The sequence below is a fragment of the Macaca nemestrina genome, chromosome 10 (genome assembly GCF_043159975.1).
Source record: "Macaca nemestrina isolate mMacNem1 chromosome 10, mMacNem.hap1, whole genome shotgun sequence".
Taxonomy (NCBI): domain Eukaryota; kingdom Metazoa; phylum Chordata; class Mammalia; order Primates; family Cercopithecidae; genus Macaca; species Macaca nemestrina.
In genome coordinates, this window is record NC_092134.1 from 45,240,310 (window position 1) to 45,259,283 (window position 18,974).

The 18,974-nt window shown below is 39.0% G+C and overlaps 1 protein-coding gene and 1 long non-coding RNA gene across 9 annotated transcripts in view; both read left to right on the forward strand.

Moving 5' to 3' along the window:
- Window positions 1–29: 29 nt before the first annotated feature.
- Window positions 30–2,959, forward strand: LOC139356688 (uncharacterized). Its single transcript, XR_011609005.1, has 3 exons — window positions 30–162; window positions 1,221–1,860; window positions 2,278–2,959. It is a non-coding gene; the product is annotated as an uncharacterized lncRNA (long non-coding RNA).
- Window positions 2,960–6,373: 3,414 nt separating this feature from the next.
- C10H12orf50 (chromosome 10 C12orf50 homolog) overlaps window positions 6,374–18,974 on the forward strand; it is a 43,417-nt gene continuing 30,816 nt past the window's right edge. The window contains exons 1-3 of one of the 8 annotated variants that reach the window (XM_071071333.1): window positions 6,374–6,468; window positions 8,739–8,858; window positions 9,201–9,321. In XM_071071333.1, coding sequence (XP_070927434.1) covers window positions 8,847–8,858; window positions 9,201–9,321 — 133 coding nt within the window. In that variant the 5' untranslated portion in view covers window positions 6,374–6,468; window positions 8,739–8,846. Of the gene's footprint in view, window positions 6,469–6,617; window positions 6,748–7,768; window positions 7,788–8,119; window positions 8,141–8,738; window positions 8,859–9,200; window positions 9,322–18,974 lie in introns of those variants that run through there. The other 7 variants (XM_011744758.3, XM_071071331.1, XM_011744755.3 and 4 more) reach the window with 7 other exon arrangements.

An 18,974-nucleotide genomic window follows, 5' to 3' on the forward strand; every position in this document is an offset into this window, starting at 1 on the left:
CAGCAGTCACCCGCGGGGTCCAGGCCACTCGCACTCCGCGCCCAGCCACCGCGGCTGCGCCCCAACTACTAAACCGCGGCGAGGGGCGGGAACGCCCATCCAGAAGCGGCTTCCTGGCCGCTGCGCCTTCTGGGAGTTGTAGTGCAGAAGCTGGGGTGCCTGGTGCGTTCCCGCGTGCGTCCCCTGCCCCCCACCTCGGTTTTAATAACTGCGAAAACAGATACGTTTCCCAAAGGTGTGTACTTAGCCACACCTAGTAACCGATGATTTTTTTGGAAATTAAATAAGATCGAGTTATAAGCAATGAACATTTCAGATGTCGATTTAACACAGTTCCAATGAAACCTACTGGCCTGTTATCTTTAGTTCATGTGGGAAGCACTGTAGAAGTTTAGAAATAGCTAGAGATATCCCCAGATTCCCAAGCAGAATGAAAACTTCTTTCCAGTAAGATTGTCAGAAAACCCTATAATAAAACACACCTGGGACCAAAAAAAAAAAAAGTTACCGTTTGACCTACGCCTTATCGTGCAGCATAACATGGTCAAAATGGTTCTGATGTTCTTTCCAGAGTGAGTGCGAAATTTCAGCCTTAGACTAATCCAAAAGTACAGGAATACTTACAACCAGATTTCATTCTCAAGTTTTTCATAGGAATCTTGTTTAATTAAAGGTGAGTTCCAACAGCCCAAATGGCTTGAGTAATGGTAGTCAATCAACTGCGAGCTAAAAGCAGCTTTAACTTGCTGCTCAAAAGAATATTTTGAGGGTAAGTGATAAGATGGACAATGACTAAATAAAATAAATACTAAATATTTAGGAATAGTAGCGTTTCCATCTCATTGCATTTAGTAGTTCCTAGCCTAAAGTTGTAGGGGAATTTTGACTTTACTGCCATCTTTATGGGCTTGGACTAGGCCCAGCTCTCATTTCTTTGTCTTACCTGCATGTTTTCAACTGTCCGGCATATTACCGACTTAGCCCTTGGAAAAATTAAACTATATCTCACTTAGAGGTATCTAAATAGTAAGGGGATTCTCAAAGAATAAAACATCCACTTTAAAAAGTTCACAGTTACATTGAATACTGACAGTGAAAAAAAAATAAAATTTAAAAAAATTTCACAGTCTTTTTATTGCTGGATTCAGAGGGGAGGGAGGAAGAAAGAGATTTGCCATTTCAAAGTGTTTACTTTATTTTCTACTATCTTTTTCTCATAGGAAAACACAAAAAGTTCTCCCACATCACACCCCGTCCACATTTATCAAAAAAGAAAAAACCTGATGCTGGCTGTGTGCTGTTGGAACCAGAAACTGTTTAGCATTTTATAGTCGAGTGCCAGTGACTTCTTGGTTCCTTCAAAGGCATTCTAAAAAGCGGCTTCTTTCATGAATCCCAAAGAGACAACAACTTTCACAACTATCAACTGTCACCTCCCAAACTGCCACAGAACCTTTTAGGTCCAACGTTCTGTCATTTGTGGGAAATACTCATCTTCTAAAACACACTCTACTTACTCTTTGAATAGTAGTTGCAAAGCCAGTCATCTCTCAGGAAGCACTTTCTATTTCCAAAACTTTGGTTTCATCAGTACCTGGAGCAAAGCTTCTGGCAGAAACACAAATCCTCATCAGGAGAGAGGCACAGGATCAATTCACGGTTATAAACTGGACTCCTGCTCTGATGGGTAGCAGCCATCAACTTTGCCCAATTCTCCTAATTCTGAAGGGTCATCAAGGAGTTGCTACCAGCTACTGTACTTAAAATGGTGTCACAGGATTACAAAATAGAAGAAAGCCTTTCTTCTCTGACTAATACGTTAGGTGCTCTAGTAAACACCAAAGATGAAAGACACTCAGTGTGAGCCTGCTTTTACTGACACAAAATACAGAATTTTCAGTCCTATTCCCAGCCCTGGAGACAAATGTCCCATTTTTTTTTTTTTTGAAATGGAGTCTCATTCTACCACCCTAGCTGGAGTGCAGTGGCGCAAGCTCGGCTCACTGCAACCTCCATCTCCCCAGTTCAAGCGATTCTCCTGCCTCGGCCTCCTGAGTATCTGGGATTACAGGCGTGTGCCACCATGCCCGGCTAATTTTTGTATTTTTTTTAGTAGAGATGGGGTTTCACCATGTTGGTCAGGCTGATCTTGAACTCCTGACCTCGTGATCCTCCCTTGTCTGCCTCCCACAGTGCTGGGATTACAGGCATGAGCCACCACGCCTGGCCATAATAGTTGTTTTTTGTTTTTTTTTTGTTGTTGTTGTTGTTTTTAAGACTAGAATGAAATTCACAACAGTAAAGAACAGAACTGAAGAAAATAAGAAAAAGAAAAAAGGGGGTGAGGGAGAAGGAAAAGAAAAGAGAGCTTGAAAAGGTAGAGAAGGTAAGACTCCAGGAATTCTAAAGACTACCAAAATGTGCAGATCTATTTTATGTGCTCTGCAATGACAAAACAAAAAAATCTCCATGTGAGTTTGACCTATTTTTGCCATGTCTACTGGAATATAGCTGTATAAACCTGACTTCAAAAAGTAGACACTTTTTTTCAGACTTTCTCCTTCGTAAAACAGGAATTCTCACAATGGCTTTAATCATAATGTTACATGTAATGTGCAATAATGGTGTTTGGTAAGAATATTTGAAAACAGTCCAATGAAGTTACAAGTTTGTAGGTATAGACAGTGTTTATCTGGAGGCAAAACCCACTTAAAATATTTCTTAGGCGTGTTTCTCCCAGTAGCTTAAGTACTTCATGGGTGTTTTGTGGTAGAGTTAGAAGACAGGGCAAAACAAAATATAGTTATATTTTTCTATGTATCTTTGCCACTGTCTTCAAGGGTTTAGCCAAATCTCTATTCTCTAGTTCATTTACCTCTCATACTACCTCGTTTTTAAAATAATGTTCAATTTACGTTTAAAAACTTTTTTCTAAATTTTAGTTTATTTTATATATCAGATTTTTGTCCTAAAGCATTGTCTTCATTCTTTTTTTTTTTTTTTTTTGAGACAGAGTCTCGCTCTGTTGCCCAGGCTGGAGTGCAGTGGCCGGATCTCAGCTCACTGCAAGCTCCGCCTCCCGGGTTTGCGCCATTCTCCTGCCTCAGCCTCCTGAGTAGCTGGGACTACAGGCGCCTGCCACCTCGCCCGGCTAGTTTTTTTGTATTTTTTATTAGAGACGGGGTTTCACCGTGTTAGCCAGTATGGTCTCGATCTCCTGACCTCGTTATCCGCCCGTCTCGGCCTCCCAAAGTGCTGGGATTACAGGCTTGAGCCACCTCGCCCGGCCGCATTGTCTTCAAAAAGTTCATAGCAGCTTAGCTTGTTTTACATAACCAAAGTGGGAATTCGTATTTGTCTCAGTCTTTTAAATTTCTAATTAAACATACATGACAATTTAAAAATACATTTTTATCTAGCCTAATCTGTGATTTTCATGGCACCTTTTATGTTATTTATTGATATGGTTTGGCTGTGTCCCCCCCAAAATCTCAACTTGAATCGTATCCCCCAGAATTCCTATGTGCTGTGGGAGGGACCCAGGGGGAGGTAATTGAATCGTGGGGTGGGGTCTTTCCCATGCTAATCTCATGATAGTGAGTAAGTCTCACGAGATCTCATGGTTTTATCAGGGGTTTCCACTTTTGCTTCTTCCTCATTTTCTCTTGCTGCCACCATGTAAGAAGTGCTTTTTACCTCCTGCCATGATTCGGAGGTCTCTCCAGTCATGTGGAACTGTAAGTCCAATTAAACCTCTTTTTCTTCCCAGTCTCGAGTATGTCTTTATCAGCAGCATGAAAGCAGACTAATACAGTATATTGGTACTAGTAGAGTTGGGTATTGCTGAAAAGATACCCAAAAATGTGGAAGTGACTTCGGAAATGGGAAACAGGCAGAGGCTGGAACAGTTTGGTGGGCCCAGAAGACACAGGAAAATGTGAGAAAGTTTGAACTTCCTAGAGACTTGTTGAATGGCTTTGACAGAAGTGCTGATAGTGATATGAACAATAAGGTCCAGGCTGAGTTGGTCTCAGATGGAGATGAGGAACTTGTTGGGAACTGGAGCAAAGGTGACTCTTGTTATGTTTTAGCAAAGAGACTGGCAGCATTTTCCCCCTGCCCTAGAGATTTGTGGAACTTTGAACTTGAGAGAGATGATTTCAGGTATCTGGTGGAAGAAATTTCTAAGCAGCAAAGCATTCAAAAGGTGACTTGGATGCTGTTAAAATCATTCCATTTTAAAAGGGAAACAGAGCATAAAAGTTCAGAAATTTGCAGCCTGATGATGCAGTAGAAAAGAAAAACCCATTTTTTGAGGAGAAATTCAAGCCAGCTGCAGAAATTTGCGTAAGTAGCAAGGAGCCCAATGTTAATCCACAAGACCATGGGGAAAATGTCTCCAGGGTATGTCAGAGACCTTCACAGCAGCACCTCCCATCACAGACCCAAAGGCCCAGGAGGAAAAAGTGGTTTTATGGGCCAGGCCCAGGGTCCCAGTGCTGTCTGTAGCTTAGAGACTTGATGCCCTGTGTCTCAGCCAATCTAGCCATGGCTGAAAGGGGTCAACATAGAGCTCGAGCTGTGGCTTCAGAAGGTGCAAGCCCCAAGCTGGCAGCTTCCACGTGGTGTTGAGCCTGCAGGAGCACAGAAGGCAAGAATTGAGGTTTGGGAACCTCCACCTAGATTTCAGAAGATGTATGGAAACACCTGGATGCTCAGGCAAGTTTGCTGCAGAGGTGGAGACCTCATGGAGAACCCCTGCTAAGGCAGTGTGGAAGGGAAATGTGGGCTGGAGCCCTGACACAGAGTCGCTACTGGGGCACTGCCTAGTGGAGCTGTGAGAAGAGGGCCACTATCCTCCAAATCCCAGAATGGTAGCTCCACTGACAGCTTGTGCCAAGAACCTGGAAAAGCCACAGACACTTAATGCCAGCCTGTGAAAGCAGCCAGGACGGAGGCTGTACCCTGCAAAGCCACAGGGGCAGAGCTGCCCAAGACCATGGGAACCCACCTTTTGCATCCACATGACCTGGATGTGTGACCTAGAATCAAAGGAGATCATTTTGGAGCTTTAAAATTTGACTGCCCTGCTGGATTCTGGACATGCATGGGGCCTGTAACTCCTTTGTTTTGGCCAATTTATCCCACTTGGAGTGGCTTTGCCCAATACCTGTACCCCCGTTGTATCTAGGAAGTAACTAACTTGTTTTTGATTTTACAGACTCATAGGTAGAAGGAATTTGCCTTGTCTCAGATGAAACTCTGGACTGTGGACTTTTGGATTAATGCTGAAATGAGTTAAGACTTTGGGGTCCTGTTGGGAAGGCATGATTAGTTTTGAAATGTGAGGACTTGAAGTTTGGAGGGGCCAGTGGTGGAATGATATGGTTTGGCTCTGTCTCCACCCAATTATCAACTTAAATTGTATGTCCCAGAATTCCCACATGTTGTGGGAGGGAGACAGGGGGAGGTAATTGAATCATGGGGACGGGTCTCTCCCATGCTAATCTCACGATAGTGAATAAGTCTCATGAGATCTGATGGGATTATCAGGGGTTTCTGTCTTTGCTTTCTCCTCATTTTCTCTTGCCACCGCAGTGTAAGAAATGCTTTTCACCTCCTGCCATGATTCTGAGGCCTCCCCAGCCATGTGGAACTGTAAGTCCAATTAAACCCCTTTTTCTTCCCAGTTGGGTATGTTTTTATCAGTAGCATGAAAACGGACTGATACATTTATGATGAATATTTTTTATTAATTTCTGCTAGGTTTTAATTCTTTGATTAAAGATACTAAGAGGAACATATCAATAACTGCTGATTTAAATGTTTCATTCTGGGAATCAGAGTATTTCACTTGTTTTCAACAAATTCTCAAAACCTTCAAGCACTCTGGAATCTTTCTGCTATAGGAAGAAGATATTTCTCTTTTTATGATGGATGAAAAATAAATGGAATCTGGCCACGAGTAAGTAGCCCAATATATTTTCAGGTAGCTATTAATATATCACAATTTGAATATGATTTTTCCCAAATCAATGGATAGTAGAGAGTACATATTGAAATAATTTTTTTATTATCTTAGAATATGAGTATTTCATTTACCTATGTCAAATTTTTAGTGTTATCACCAAACCCTCTATAGAAAGAAAAATTTAGAAATACTTGTTTACTTCTGAAATACTTATCACTTTCTATTATAAAAGTATAAACTAGTTTATAGTCCATATTCAACCAGAACATTGAAAGATTAAAATATGCTATTTTGTTTTTGCTAGTCCTTTTTAGTTAATATGCTAAAACTGAGTAAGAAAACTATAGTTCACCTGAGTGAACATTGACCTACAGTTACATGTGAGGTCATTTATGATGAGCAAACAATGGATTAGGTAACAATGAGGAAAATTCTAGAAGTTTGAGTTTGTGTGCTTACTAGCAACCACTTTCAACATTTCTGCAAAGCTAGAGAAGGTATCTTCTAATTTAAATTTGTTTAAGAATTATCTATTGTGTAATATACTGTCAACAGGAGGTCAGTTTTAAAGGAATACTACTGATAGCCTGAAAGACTGTGGAAAAGAAATTATTTTTCCCCCTTTACACACTGATAGTTTTTGTATTTGCATTCCTGCAATTCATATATATTTTTCAAAAAAAAAAAAACCAAACATTGGATTAGCAGCAAGAGAGTTGAAAATGGCAGAAGTTGGGAATGACTGCTATTTCTTTTTTAATTCCACATGCATAAAGGTAAATATTGTACAACTGACAGTAATTCACATGATTAATTTGAGTAGAATGAAGGACGATATGGCAATAACTTGCATTGCTGAGCCAAAATTTACTATTTTCTTGCAAGATATCTTATATATGTAAAATCTGGAGTAAAAGCCTAGCATGTATTTTTGACATACTAAATTTCTCTGAAGAAATCTGAGATAATTTAAAATTATTATTTGTTTGAAACTACCCTTATATATGCCAGTTACATGCATATAGCTTTTGAATCTTCATGTGGCACTTTTGCCTATGTTATGGCACCTTGAGACATTAAATTCCTAATATTGAAACGTTATATGTTATAAGATATTGTTTTAGTTAATACGATTCCAGTCATTATAAATTCAAATAGTTGAATTCAGGTAACTGTCAAACTTATTGTAATAAATCTGTTTTCCTATTTGAAATTTATTTACCCAATTACTGAATTTACCTCTGTCAAAAGTCTAAGTAACAACAAATATTTAAATATCATAAAAAAGAAAATAATTAATATAAACAAATTGGCCACATAAAGTTTATAAAGTTAAATGGGAAAAACTGATAATTCCTCCAACGTATTAGGATGAATGGATCTTAATAAAACCAGATAAAGGTAGAAACTCAATATTTGGAGCTTCGTGCTCATGCAAGAAATAATCCAGCAAAAAATATGTTATGTCTGGTTTCAAGTGTTTCCTCTCTGTTAGGAAACCTGAATGGACTCAACCTCTCTGGCCACAGAAATTAGATTCATTTATATTACCTGTTAAATTAAATGCTAGGATAATAAAGAATAATAACAGTTTTCATGTCCCAGGTGAGCAGAGCGTTTTGTCTATTTCACTGCTGTATCCTCAAATACTTAGTACAGTGACTAATGAGTAAGTTACCAGTAAATAATTAAATGAATAAATAATAATAATAGCTCACAATACCTTGTATCACATCATTTTTGCAGCTAACCTGTGAGGAAAGTATTTTTTTATTTCCTGTACACAGATGAGAAAACTAAAGTACAGAGAGGATGAGTTAAGTATTAACTTTGGGACAATGGGCAAGTAGTGGAGCCCAGACTTTCAAATACCAGTTTATTGACTTGAAAACCCCTGCCCATAAACCCGTGCTGTGAGAGTACATGGATCTACTTTAACAAGGGGGAGAGAGTGAATATGAAAGTAGGAGAGAGATAAAAGATAAAGAACAACCGTGGAGCATGTGTCAAAAGAGGGAAGAATGTTACCCACCTCTCTTCCCACACAACAGGGGCTTGTAGTTTTTACCAACTGTGTGTTTGCGTTTAAAAGAACATAGAATTTTTAAGAAGTAATAGCAGCCCATTGAAACAATCCACATCTACTTTTGTTGGCATATGAAGAAGTCAGTGAGTATATGTATAGGCAATTGTTTATCTTTCTAAGCCAAAGGCACAAAGCACATATATTTAATGTAGTACATCATAATATAATAATTAAAATTCCACAATAACTTAAATTTTAAGCTCCATAAAAACTTAACAGTATCTCCATAGATTGAGAAAACAGATGATCTAATAAAACGATTGATTAATAGAAACCATTTTCACAATTAGAATATAGGTAGGGATTCTTAAAAGTTTCATCTGGGCTTTCTTCAGAACGAGAAATTAAGTTGTTCTGTCACTGAATTGTGATCAAAGTGTCACTGGATTCTTATATCTCTATTCTTAGTGAACCATATGGATTAACGAATAACAAAAAATAGCATTTTATCAGTGATTTGTGGCATGTTGTACTATTTAATCATTAGATTATCTTGTTGCTTTTTCACGAAAGTTAGACTAATTTGCTAAAATTTAGACTTATGGTCTAAAATTGATAGTGTATATCTTTGTGATTCTAATTTAATCTACTTGTATTTTCTTTAACTAATTAGCGACCTATTCTTGTTAAACACTAATGTCAACATATTGAGCTTTCTACACTGTTTACTTTTTCTTTTAGGGTTCCCAGTGCCGATTCCGACACTGTGAAGAGGCCCTTGGCAGTGACACTGTGTGCTCATTATGGAGAGAGAGGAAATGTTTAGATCCACTTTGCAGATTTAGACACATGGAAATGCAGGTAGAATTACTTAGCATCATCATTTTTGTTAAAAAGCATTTCCCTTCAATAATGCTGAATTATACTTTTACAAAACAATAGGGAAGAAATCATTCTTCCATCTACTATTTGATTTTAGGCATTTTGCAATTTTTTCAACTTAATGGAGGAACATGTTTTAGAAATACCCATTGCATCTTTTGAATAGCAGGGCTTAGAAACACTGAAAGCTGGAAAACACACATGATCCTAAATCAGTTAACTGTAACCGTTTTTGTGTCATTGTGCTGTATTGCAGCACATTGTATTTGTTGTGAATATGGCATCTGATCATTACATTTCCCCCAATCTCCTTTTATCTAGCAAAACTGCAGCATTTCATGCTTCTGGGAAACTCAGCCTCTTGGTTGTGTGAAGATCAGCTGTATCTTTTATCACAGCAAACCTCGAAATATCAATGGATTATTTTTGCCACCAAGTAGCAGTGAGTACATTTTTTGAATAACATGGACATACCATATTCTAATCTTGTTTTGGAGTAGCAGCATAGAATGACACATTTAAAAAGTATGACAATGGCCGGGCGTGGTGGCTCACTCCTGTAATCCCAGCACTTTGGGAGGCCGACGTGGGTGGATCATGAGGTCAGGAGATCGAGACCATCTTGGCTAACACGGTGAAACCCCATCTCTACTAAAAATACAAAAAATTAGCTGGGGGTGGTGGCAGGCACCTGTAGTCCCAGATACTCGGGAGGCTGAGGGAAGAGAATGGTGTGAACCCAGGAGGCAGAGCTTGCAGTGAGCCGAGATCGCACCACTGCACTCCAGCCTGGGCGACAGAGCGAGACTCAGTCTCAAAAAAAAAAAAAAAAAAAAAGTATGACAAGTTGAGCAATGCAATTTAGTAGCCAATGGGTAATTTGGAATGATTCTACATGAGATGAGAGAAAGTTTAGAATGAACCATTAAGTAACTAACAAGATGAAGTGAACAAAGAGCAAGTTAAACTTTCTCTATGTGTATCTAAAAAGAATTTTATTCATATGAAAAGTAAGACAGCTACTGACCTCACTAAATAGAAAGAGGCTGTGTCTTAGCAAAGTATCACACAACTGAAGCCAAGATTGGAGGTCATGCCTTCACTGGTGATCTCTGTGATTGTGCAGAAAGTTGTCTGGTAGGTGGAGAGAGCAAGGGAATGATCTGGGTTACACACTCTTGCTTCTAGTAGGACAGCTGTGTCTGATGGTTCTTTCTAACACTTTAATTGTGGAGAAAATGCAATGCCATTGCTACAAAAGCTGTGGCACAATTCAGTCTAACTAAATGGTACTGAGACTCTACCATGTGATGTACCTTAAATTCGGTTCTGGGAAATGGATACAGAAGACACCACAGTGTAAACCAGTGAATGGTAAGAACCTTGCTGAAGAAGTTGGGGCTATTAGGTTTCCCTGATGCTTGTAACTACTCTACTTTCCTTCTATGGCCACCAAGTTTTTCTGATGGAATGTTTTTTTGTTTGTTTGTTTGTTGTTTGTTTTTTGAGACAGAGTCTCACTCTGTCGCCCAGGCTGGAGTGCAGTGGTGCGATCTCAGCTCATTGCAGCCCCTGCCTTCCGGGTTCAAGCAATTCTCCTGCCTCAGCCTCCTGAGTAGCTGGGATTACAGGAATGCACTGCCACACTCAGCTAATTTTTGTGTTTGCAGAAAAATATACAACCATGCTGGTTGGGTTAAATTCATGATCACAAACCTCAAATGAGCCCTTACTGCTGACTGCCAATAACACTGCATGGTACTCCCCCAGTTCATTCCTATTCTTCCAAACTGCTTTTTATACTTCCTTTCCTCTCCTTAAACCTCCATTGCCTCTTCCTCTCTGATGATGACCTTATGTCTTACAAACTGAGAAACTTTTAATAAGAAGATAACTTCTGCAGTTTTCTGTCACTACATCTACCCACCTAGTAGCATCAGTACTTACTTCTTCCCTGCTCTTACCATGAATCATCCATACTCCTGTCTAAGCCTATCCTTCCACTTGGTAAGTAGATATTGCCTTCTCTTTTCTACTCTAAGACATTGATCTAATGATTCTTCCCCCTCTTTTTCTGCATAAGCATTATTCACTCTTCCCGTCACCATACAAACATGTATTTATTTAATTATTTAAGGAATTCTCCATTTTGATCTATTCTCTTACAAGCTACTACCCCATGTTTCTTCCCACTGCAATAGTTCTCCTCAAAGCAATTATTTATTATTGTGGTCACCAAATCCTCCCCCAATTATTTCTTAATCCCATGCAAATCAGGCTTATTCACTCCTTTCAACTGTCACATACACATTATTAAATCCAGTGGCCAATTCCTAGTCCTTACATAACTTGAACCATGAGCAGGATTTGACACATTTAATCACCCCTTCCTTCTTGACATAATTTTCCTATCCAGCTTGCAGGACACATTCTCTTCATTTTTCTTTCTTTTTTTTTCTTTAACTTTTATTCTGGGGTACATGTGCAGGATTGCTATATAGGTAAACTGTGTGTCATGGGGATTTGGTGTACAGACAATTTCATCACCTCGATAATAAGCATAGTACCTGATAAGTATTTTTTCTGATCCTCTCCCTCCTACCAGCCTCCACCCTCGATTAGGCCCCAGTACCCAGTATCTGTTGTCCCTCTCTTTGGGTTCATGTGTTATCATTTAACTGCCACTTGTAAGTAAGAACATGTGGCATTTGGATTTTTTTTCTGCATTAGTTTGCTAAGGATGATGGTCTTCAGCTCCATCAATGTTCTTGCAAAGGACACGATCTCATTATTTTTTATGGCTGTGTAGTAATCCATGGCATATATATACCATATTTCCTTTATTTAATCTACCATTGATGGGCATTTAGGTTGATTCCATGTCTTTGCTATTGCGCATAGTGCTGTGATGAACACACATGTACATATGTCTTTATAGTAGAATGATTTATGTTCCTGTGTGTATATACCCAATAATAGGATTGCTGGGTCAAATGGTAATTCTCTTCTAAGTTCTTCAAATAATTGCTACATTGCTTTGCATAGTGGCTGGATCAATTTACATTCCTACCAGCAGTATATAAGTGTTCCCTTTTCTCTGTAACCTCACCAGCATCTGTTATTTTTTGACTTTTTAATAAATAGCCATTCTTATTGTTATGAGGTAGTAACTCATTATGGTTTTGATTTGTGTTTCTGTAATGATTAGTGATGTTGAGCATTTTTTCATATGCTTTTGGCCACATTTATGTCTTCTTTTGAAAAGTGTTCGTGTTCTTTGCCCACTTTTTAATAAAGTTGTTAGTTTTTTGCTTGTTAAGTCCTTTATAAATTCTGGATATTAGACCTTTGTTAGATACATAGTTTGCAAATATTTTCTCTCATTCTGTAGGTTGTCTGCTTACTCTGTTGATAGTTTCTTTTGCTGTGCAGAAGCTCTTTAGTTTAATTAAATCCTTTTTGTTAACTTTTTTATTGCAATTGCTTTTGGCATCTTTGTCATGAAATCTTTGCCATGTCCTATGTCCAGAATGGTATTTCCTAGGTTATCTTCCAGGGTTTTTATAGTTTTAGGTTTTACATATAAGTCTTTTTAAAATTGTTTTAAAATTTTATTTATTTATTTGTTTATTTATTTATTTATTTTTGAGATGGAGTCTCACTCTGTTGCCAGGCTGGAGTGCAATGGTGAGATCTCGGCCCACTACAACCTCTGCCTCCTGGGTTCAAGTGATTCCCCTGCCCCAGCTTCCCAGGTAGCTGAGATTACAGGCGGGGGCATGCCAGCATGCCTGGCTTTTTTTTTTTTTTTTTTTTTTTTTTTAATAGTAGAGATGGGGTTTCACTATGTTGATCAGGATGGTCTCAATCTTCTGACCTTGTGATCCGCCCATCTCAACTTCCCAAAGTGCTGGGATTACAGGCATAAGTCACCGCACCCGGCCTACATTGAAGTCTTTATCTTGAGTTAATTTTTGTATGTGGTATAAGGTAGGGTTTCAGTTTCCATTTTCTATATATGGCAAGCCAGTTATCCCAGCATCATTTATTGAGTGGGGAGTCCTCTCCCTGTTTCTTATTTTTGTCACCTTTGTCAAAGATTAGATGGTTGTAGGTGTGTTGTAGGTTGTGAGGCATTATTTCTACACTTTCTATTCTATTCCATTGGTCTATGTGTCTTTTTTTGTGCCATTATCATGCCGTTTTGGTTACCGTAGCCCTGTAGTATAGTTTGAAGTTGGGTAACATGATGCCTCCCTCTTTGTTCTTTTTGCTTTAAGATTGCCTTAGCTCTTTGGGCTCCTTTTGGGTTTCATATTAATTTTAAAATATATTTTTCTAATTCTGTGAAGAATGTCATTGGTAGTTTGATAGAAATAGCATCGAATCTGTGAATTTCTTTGGGCATCATTGCCATTTTAATGATGTTGATTATTCCTATCCATGAGCATGGCATGTTTTTCCATTCATTTGCATCATCTCTGCTTTCTTTGGGCAGTGTTTTGTAATTCTCATTGTAGAGATCTTTCACCTCTCTGGTTAGCTGTATCCCTAGGTATATTATTCTTTTTGTGGCAGTTATTAATGGAATTGCGTTCCTGATTTGACTCTTGGCTTGGATGTTGTTGGTGTATAGGAATGCTACTGATATTTGTATGTTAATTTTGTATCCTAAACTTTTGCTGAAGTTGCTTATCAGATCAAAGAACTTTTGGGCAGAGACTATGAGGTTTTCTAGATAAAGAATTATGTCATCTGCAAACAGGGATAATTTGACTTCCTTGATTCCTATTTGGATGCCTTTTATTTCTTTCTCTTACCTGGTTGATCTGACCAGGACTTTGAATACTATGTTGAATAGGAGTGGTGAGAGAGTATATACTTGTCTTCTTCCATTTTTTCAAGGGGGAATGCTTCCAGTTTTTGCTTATTCAGTCTGATATAAGCTCTGGGTTTTATATAGATGGCTCTTATTATTTTGAAGTATGTTTATTCAATTCCTAGCTTACTGAGGGTTTTTAACATGAAGGGATGTTGAATTTTATTAAAAGCCTTTTCTGCATCTATTGAGATAATCATTTCTCAATACGGTTTTTATTTTTAGTTCTGTTTATGTAATCAGTCATATTTATTGATTTGTGTTTGTTGAACCAATCTTGAATCCCAGGGATATAGCATACTTCATCATGATGGATCAGCTTTTTGATGTGCTGCTGAATTTGATTTGCTAGTATTTTGTTGAGGATTTTGGCATCTGTGTTCATTGAGAATATTGGCATTTTTTTTTGTTTGTTTGTTTTTTGGTTTTGTTTCTGCCATGTTTTGGTATCAGAATGATGCTGAACTCATAGAATGAGTTAGGGAGGAGTCCCTCATCCTCAGTTTTTTGAAATAGTCTCAGTAGGAATGGCACCAGCTTTTCTTTATAAATCTGATATAACTTGGCTATGAATCTGGCCCTGGGGTTGGCTTTTTTTTGTTTTGTTTTTTGTTTTTTGCTTGGTAGGCTTTTTCTTATACATTTATAGAACTCAGTATTGGTCTCTTCAGGGTTTCAGTTTCTTCCTTGTTCAGTCTTGGGAGGTTGCATGTGTTTAGGAATATATTCATTTCTTCTAAATTTGCTAGTTTGTTCCCATAGAGGTGTTCATAGTAGTGTCTGATAGGTTTTTGTATTTCTGTGGTGTCGGTGGTAATGTTCCCTTTGTCTTTTTTTTTTTCTTGGCTCACTGCAACCTCTGTCTCCAGGGTTCAAATGATTCTCCTGCTTCAGCCTCCCAAGTAGATGGGATAACAGGCATGTACCACCATGCCTGACTAATTTTTGTATTTTTAGTAGAGACTGGGTTTCGCGATGTTGGCCAGGATGATCTCGAACTCCTGGCCTCAAGTTATCTGCCTGCCTTGGCCTCCCAAAGTGCTGGGATTATAGGCATGAGCCACTGAACCTGGCCTCCCTTTGTTATTTCTAATTGTGTTTACTTGGATCTTCTCTTTTTTTCGTCTCTATTAGTCTAGGTAGCAGTCTATCTTTCTTATTAATTTTTTCAAAAAATCAACTCCTGGATTTGCTGGTCTTTTATATGGCTTTTTGTGTCTCCATTTCCTTCAGTTCAGCTCTAATTTTGGTAATTTCTTGTCTTCTGCCAGTTTTAGGGTTGATATTCTCTTGCTTCTCTAGTTCTTCTAGTTGTGATGCTACGTTGTTAATTTGAGGTCTTTCTTTTTGATATAGTCATTTAGTGTTTTTAATACTATAGGTCATTTAGCCTATTTAGTGCTATAAACTTCCCTGCTTAACACTGAGTTAGCTGTATCTCAGAGAATCTGGTATGTTGTATCTGTTCTCATAAGTTTCAAAGAATTTCTTGATTTCTGCCATAATTTCATTGTTTACCAAAAAGTCAATCAACAGCAGGTTGTTTAATTTCCATGTAATTGTATGGTAGTGGTGATTTTCTTAGTATTGATTCCTATTTTTATTGTGCTGTGGCCTGAGGGCATGGTTGGTATGATTTCAGTTTTTTGTTTTTTGTTTTTTGTTTTTAAATTTGCTGAGTATTGTCTTATGTCGAAATGTATGGTCAATTTTGGAGTATATGTCATGTGATGATGAGAAGAATCTATATTCTGTTGTTTTGAAGTGGAGAGTTCTGTAGATGTTTGTTAAATCCATTTAGTCAAGTTTTGAGTTTAGGTCCTGAATATCTCTGCTTTTCTGCATTGACAATCTGTCTACTGCTGTCAGTGGGGTGTTGAAGTCTCCCACTATTATGGTATGGGAATCTAAGTCTCTTTGTAGGTCTCTAAGAACTTGCTTTATGGATCTGGGTGCTCTTGTGTTGGATGTGTATATATTTAGGATAGTTAGGTCTTCTTGTTGAATTGAACCCTTTACCATTGTATAATGTGTTTCTTTATGTTTTTTAATCTTGTTGGTTTAAGTCTCTTTGGCCTGAAATTAAGATTGCAGCCCCTGATATTTTCTGTTTTCCATTTGCTTGGTAGATTTTTCACAATTTCTTTATTTTGAGCCTATGGGTATCATGGTATAATATGTGCAACAGGTGTCTTGAAGACAGCATACTAGTGGGTCTTGCTTCTTTTCCAGCTTGCCACTCTGTGCCTTTTAATTGGTGCATTTAGCTCCTTTACATTCAAGGTTACATTGATATGTGTGGATTTGATCTTCTCATCATGTCGTTAACTGGTTTTTATGCAGACTTGTTTTTGTGGTTTCTTTATAATGTCACTGGTCTGTGTTCTTAAATGTGTTTTTGTAGGTACTGGTAGCTGTCTTTCCTTTCCATATTTAGTGTTATCTTTCAGGGCCTCTTGTAAGGCATGTCTGGTGGTAAAAAATTCCCTCAGCATTTGCTTGTCTGCAAATGATTTTATTTATCCTTCACTTATGCAACTTAGTTTGCCTGGATGTGATATTCTCGGATGGAATTATTTTTTCTTTAAGAATGTAGAATGTAGGCTTCCAATCTTTTCTGGCTTGTAAGGTTTCTTCTGAAAGGTTCACTGTTAGCCTGATGGACTTCCCTTTGTGGGTGACCTACCCTTCTCTCCAACTGTATTTAACATTTTTTCTCTTTCGTTTCAACCTTGGTCTCTTTGTTTTTCTTCTTCCTTCCTAATGCTATGTTACCACTCTCCCCAGGTTCTTCTTCCTCTTTTCCCCAATCTCTTGCATGTGCAGTGTTTTAGGAATTAGTTCTTGGTTCTTTTTTTCTCTATTTACTTTCTTGGTAGTCTCATCTGGCCTTATGATTTTGAATATGATCCACATGTCAGTGACTCCCAAATATAACAAGAGACTCTATTTTATCTGGTGCCCTGTTAACTCTCTGAAATTTTCTACCACACTATATTAGTCTGATTTTACACTGCTGATAAAGACATACCCAAGACTGGGCAATTTACAGAAGAAAGAAATTTAATGGACTTACAGTTCCACATGGCTGGGGAGGCCTCCCAATCCTGGAGGAAGGCAAGGAGGAGCAAGTCACATCTTATATGGATGGCAGCAGGAAAAGAGAGTTTGTGCAGGGAAACTCCTCTTTTCGAAATTGTCAGATCTCATGAGACTTATTCACTATTACGAGAACAGCATGGGAAATACCTGCCCCCATGATTCAATTGCCTCCCATTGAGTTCCTCCCACAACAGGTGGGAATTGTGGGAGTTACAATTCAAGATGAGATTTGGGTAGGGAAACAGCCAAACCATATCATTCCATCCCTGACCCCTCCCGAACTCATATCCTCACATTTAAAACCAATAATGCCTTCCCAACATTCCCCAAAAGTCTTAACTCATTTTAACATTAACTCAAAAGTCCACAGTTCAAAGTCTCATCTGAGACAAGGCAAGTCCCTTCTGCCTATGATCCTGTAAAATCAAAAGCAAGCTAGTTACTTCCTAGATACAATGGGGTTACAGGAATTGGGTAAATACAGACATTCCAAATGGGAGAAATTAACCAAAACAAAGTGGCTACAGGCCTCATGCAAGTCCAAAATCCAGCAGGCAGACAAATCTTAAAGCTCAAAATGATCTCCTTTGACTCCAGGTCTCACATCCAGGTCCCACTGAAGCAAAAAGTGGGTTCCCATGGTCTTGGGCTGCTCTGCCCCTGTGGCTTTGCAGAGTATAGCCCCTGCTCCTGGCTGCTTTCATTGGCTGGTGTTGTTTGTGGCTTTTCCAGACACATGGTTCAAGCTGTTGGTGAATCTACCATTCTGGTCTGGAGGACAGTGGCCCTCTTCTCACAGCTCCACTAAGCAGTGCTCCAGTAGGGACTTTGTGTGGCAGTGCTGTCTCCACGTTTTCCTTCCAAACTGCCCTAGCAGAGGTTCTTCATGAGTGCCCTGCCCCTGCAACAGACTTTTGCCTGGGCATTCAGGCATTTCCATATGCCCTCTGAAATCTAGGCAGAGGTTCTCAAACCCCAGTTCTTAAATTCTGTGCTCTTGCAATCTCAACACCACATGGAAGCTGCCAAGACTTGGGGCTTGCACCCTCTGAAACCACGGCCTGAGCTGTACCTTGGCCCCTTTCAGCCATGTTGGAGTGACTGGGACACAGGGCACCAACTCCATAGGCTGCACACAGCATGGGGACCCTGGGCCTAGCCCATGAAACCATTTTGTCCTCCTGGGTCTCTGGGCCTGTGATAAGAGGGGCTGCCATGAAGGTCCCTGACATACACTGGAGACATTTTCCCCATTATCTTGGAGATTAACATTCGGCTTCTTGTTAATTATGAAAATTTCTGCAGCTGGCTTGAATTTCCCCTCAGAAAATAGGATTTTCTTTTATATCTCATTGTCAGGCTGCAAATCTTCCAAACTTTTAAGCTCTGTTTTCTTTTTAGAACTGAATGCCTTTAAAAACACCCAAGTCACATCCTGAATGCTTTGCTGCTTAGAAATTTCTTCTGCCAGATACCTTAAATCATCTCTCTTAAATTCAAAGTTCCACAAATCTCTAGGGAAGGGGCAAAGTGCTGCCAGTCTCTTCGCTAAAACTTAGTAAAAGTCACCTTTGCTCCAGTTTCCAACAAGTTCCTCATCTCTATCTGAGACCACCTCAGTCTGGATTTCATTGTCCATATCTTTATCAGCATTTTGGTCAAAGCCATTCAACAAGTATCTAGGAGGTTACAAACTTTCCCACATTTTTCTGTGTTCTTCTGAGACCTCCAAACTGTTCCAACCTCTTCCTATTACCCAGTTCCAAAGTTGCTTCCACATTTTTGGGTATCTTTCCAGCAGTGCTCCACTCTATTGGTACCAGTTTACTGTATTAGTCCATTTTTACGCTGCTGATAAAGACACTTGAGACTGGGCAATTTACAAAAGAAAGAGGTTTAATGGACTTACAGTTCCACATGGCTGGGGAGGCCTCACAATCATGGTGGAAGACAAGGAGGAGCAAGTCACATCTTACATGTATGGCAGCAGGCAAAGAGAGAGAGCTTGTGCAGGAAAACTCTTGTTTTTAAAACCGTCAGGTCTCGTGAGACTTATTCACTATCATGAGAACAGCACAGGAAAGACCCACCCCCATGATTCAATTACCTCCCAC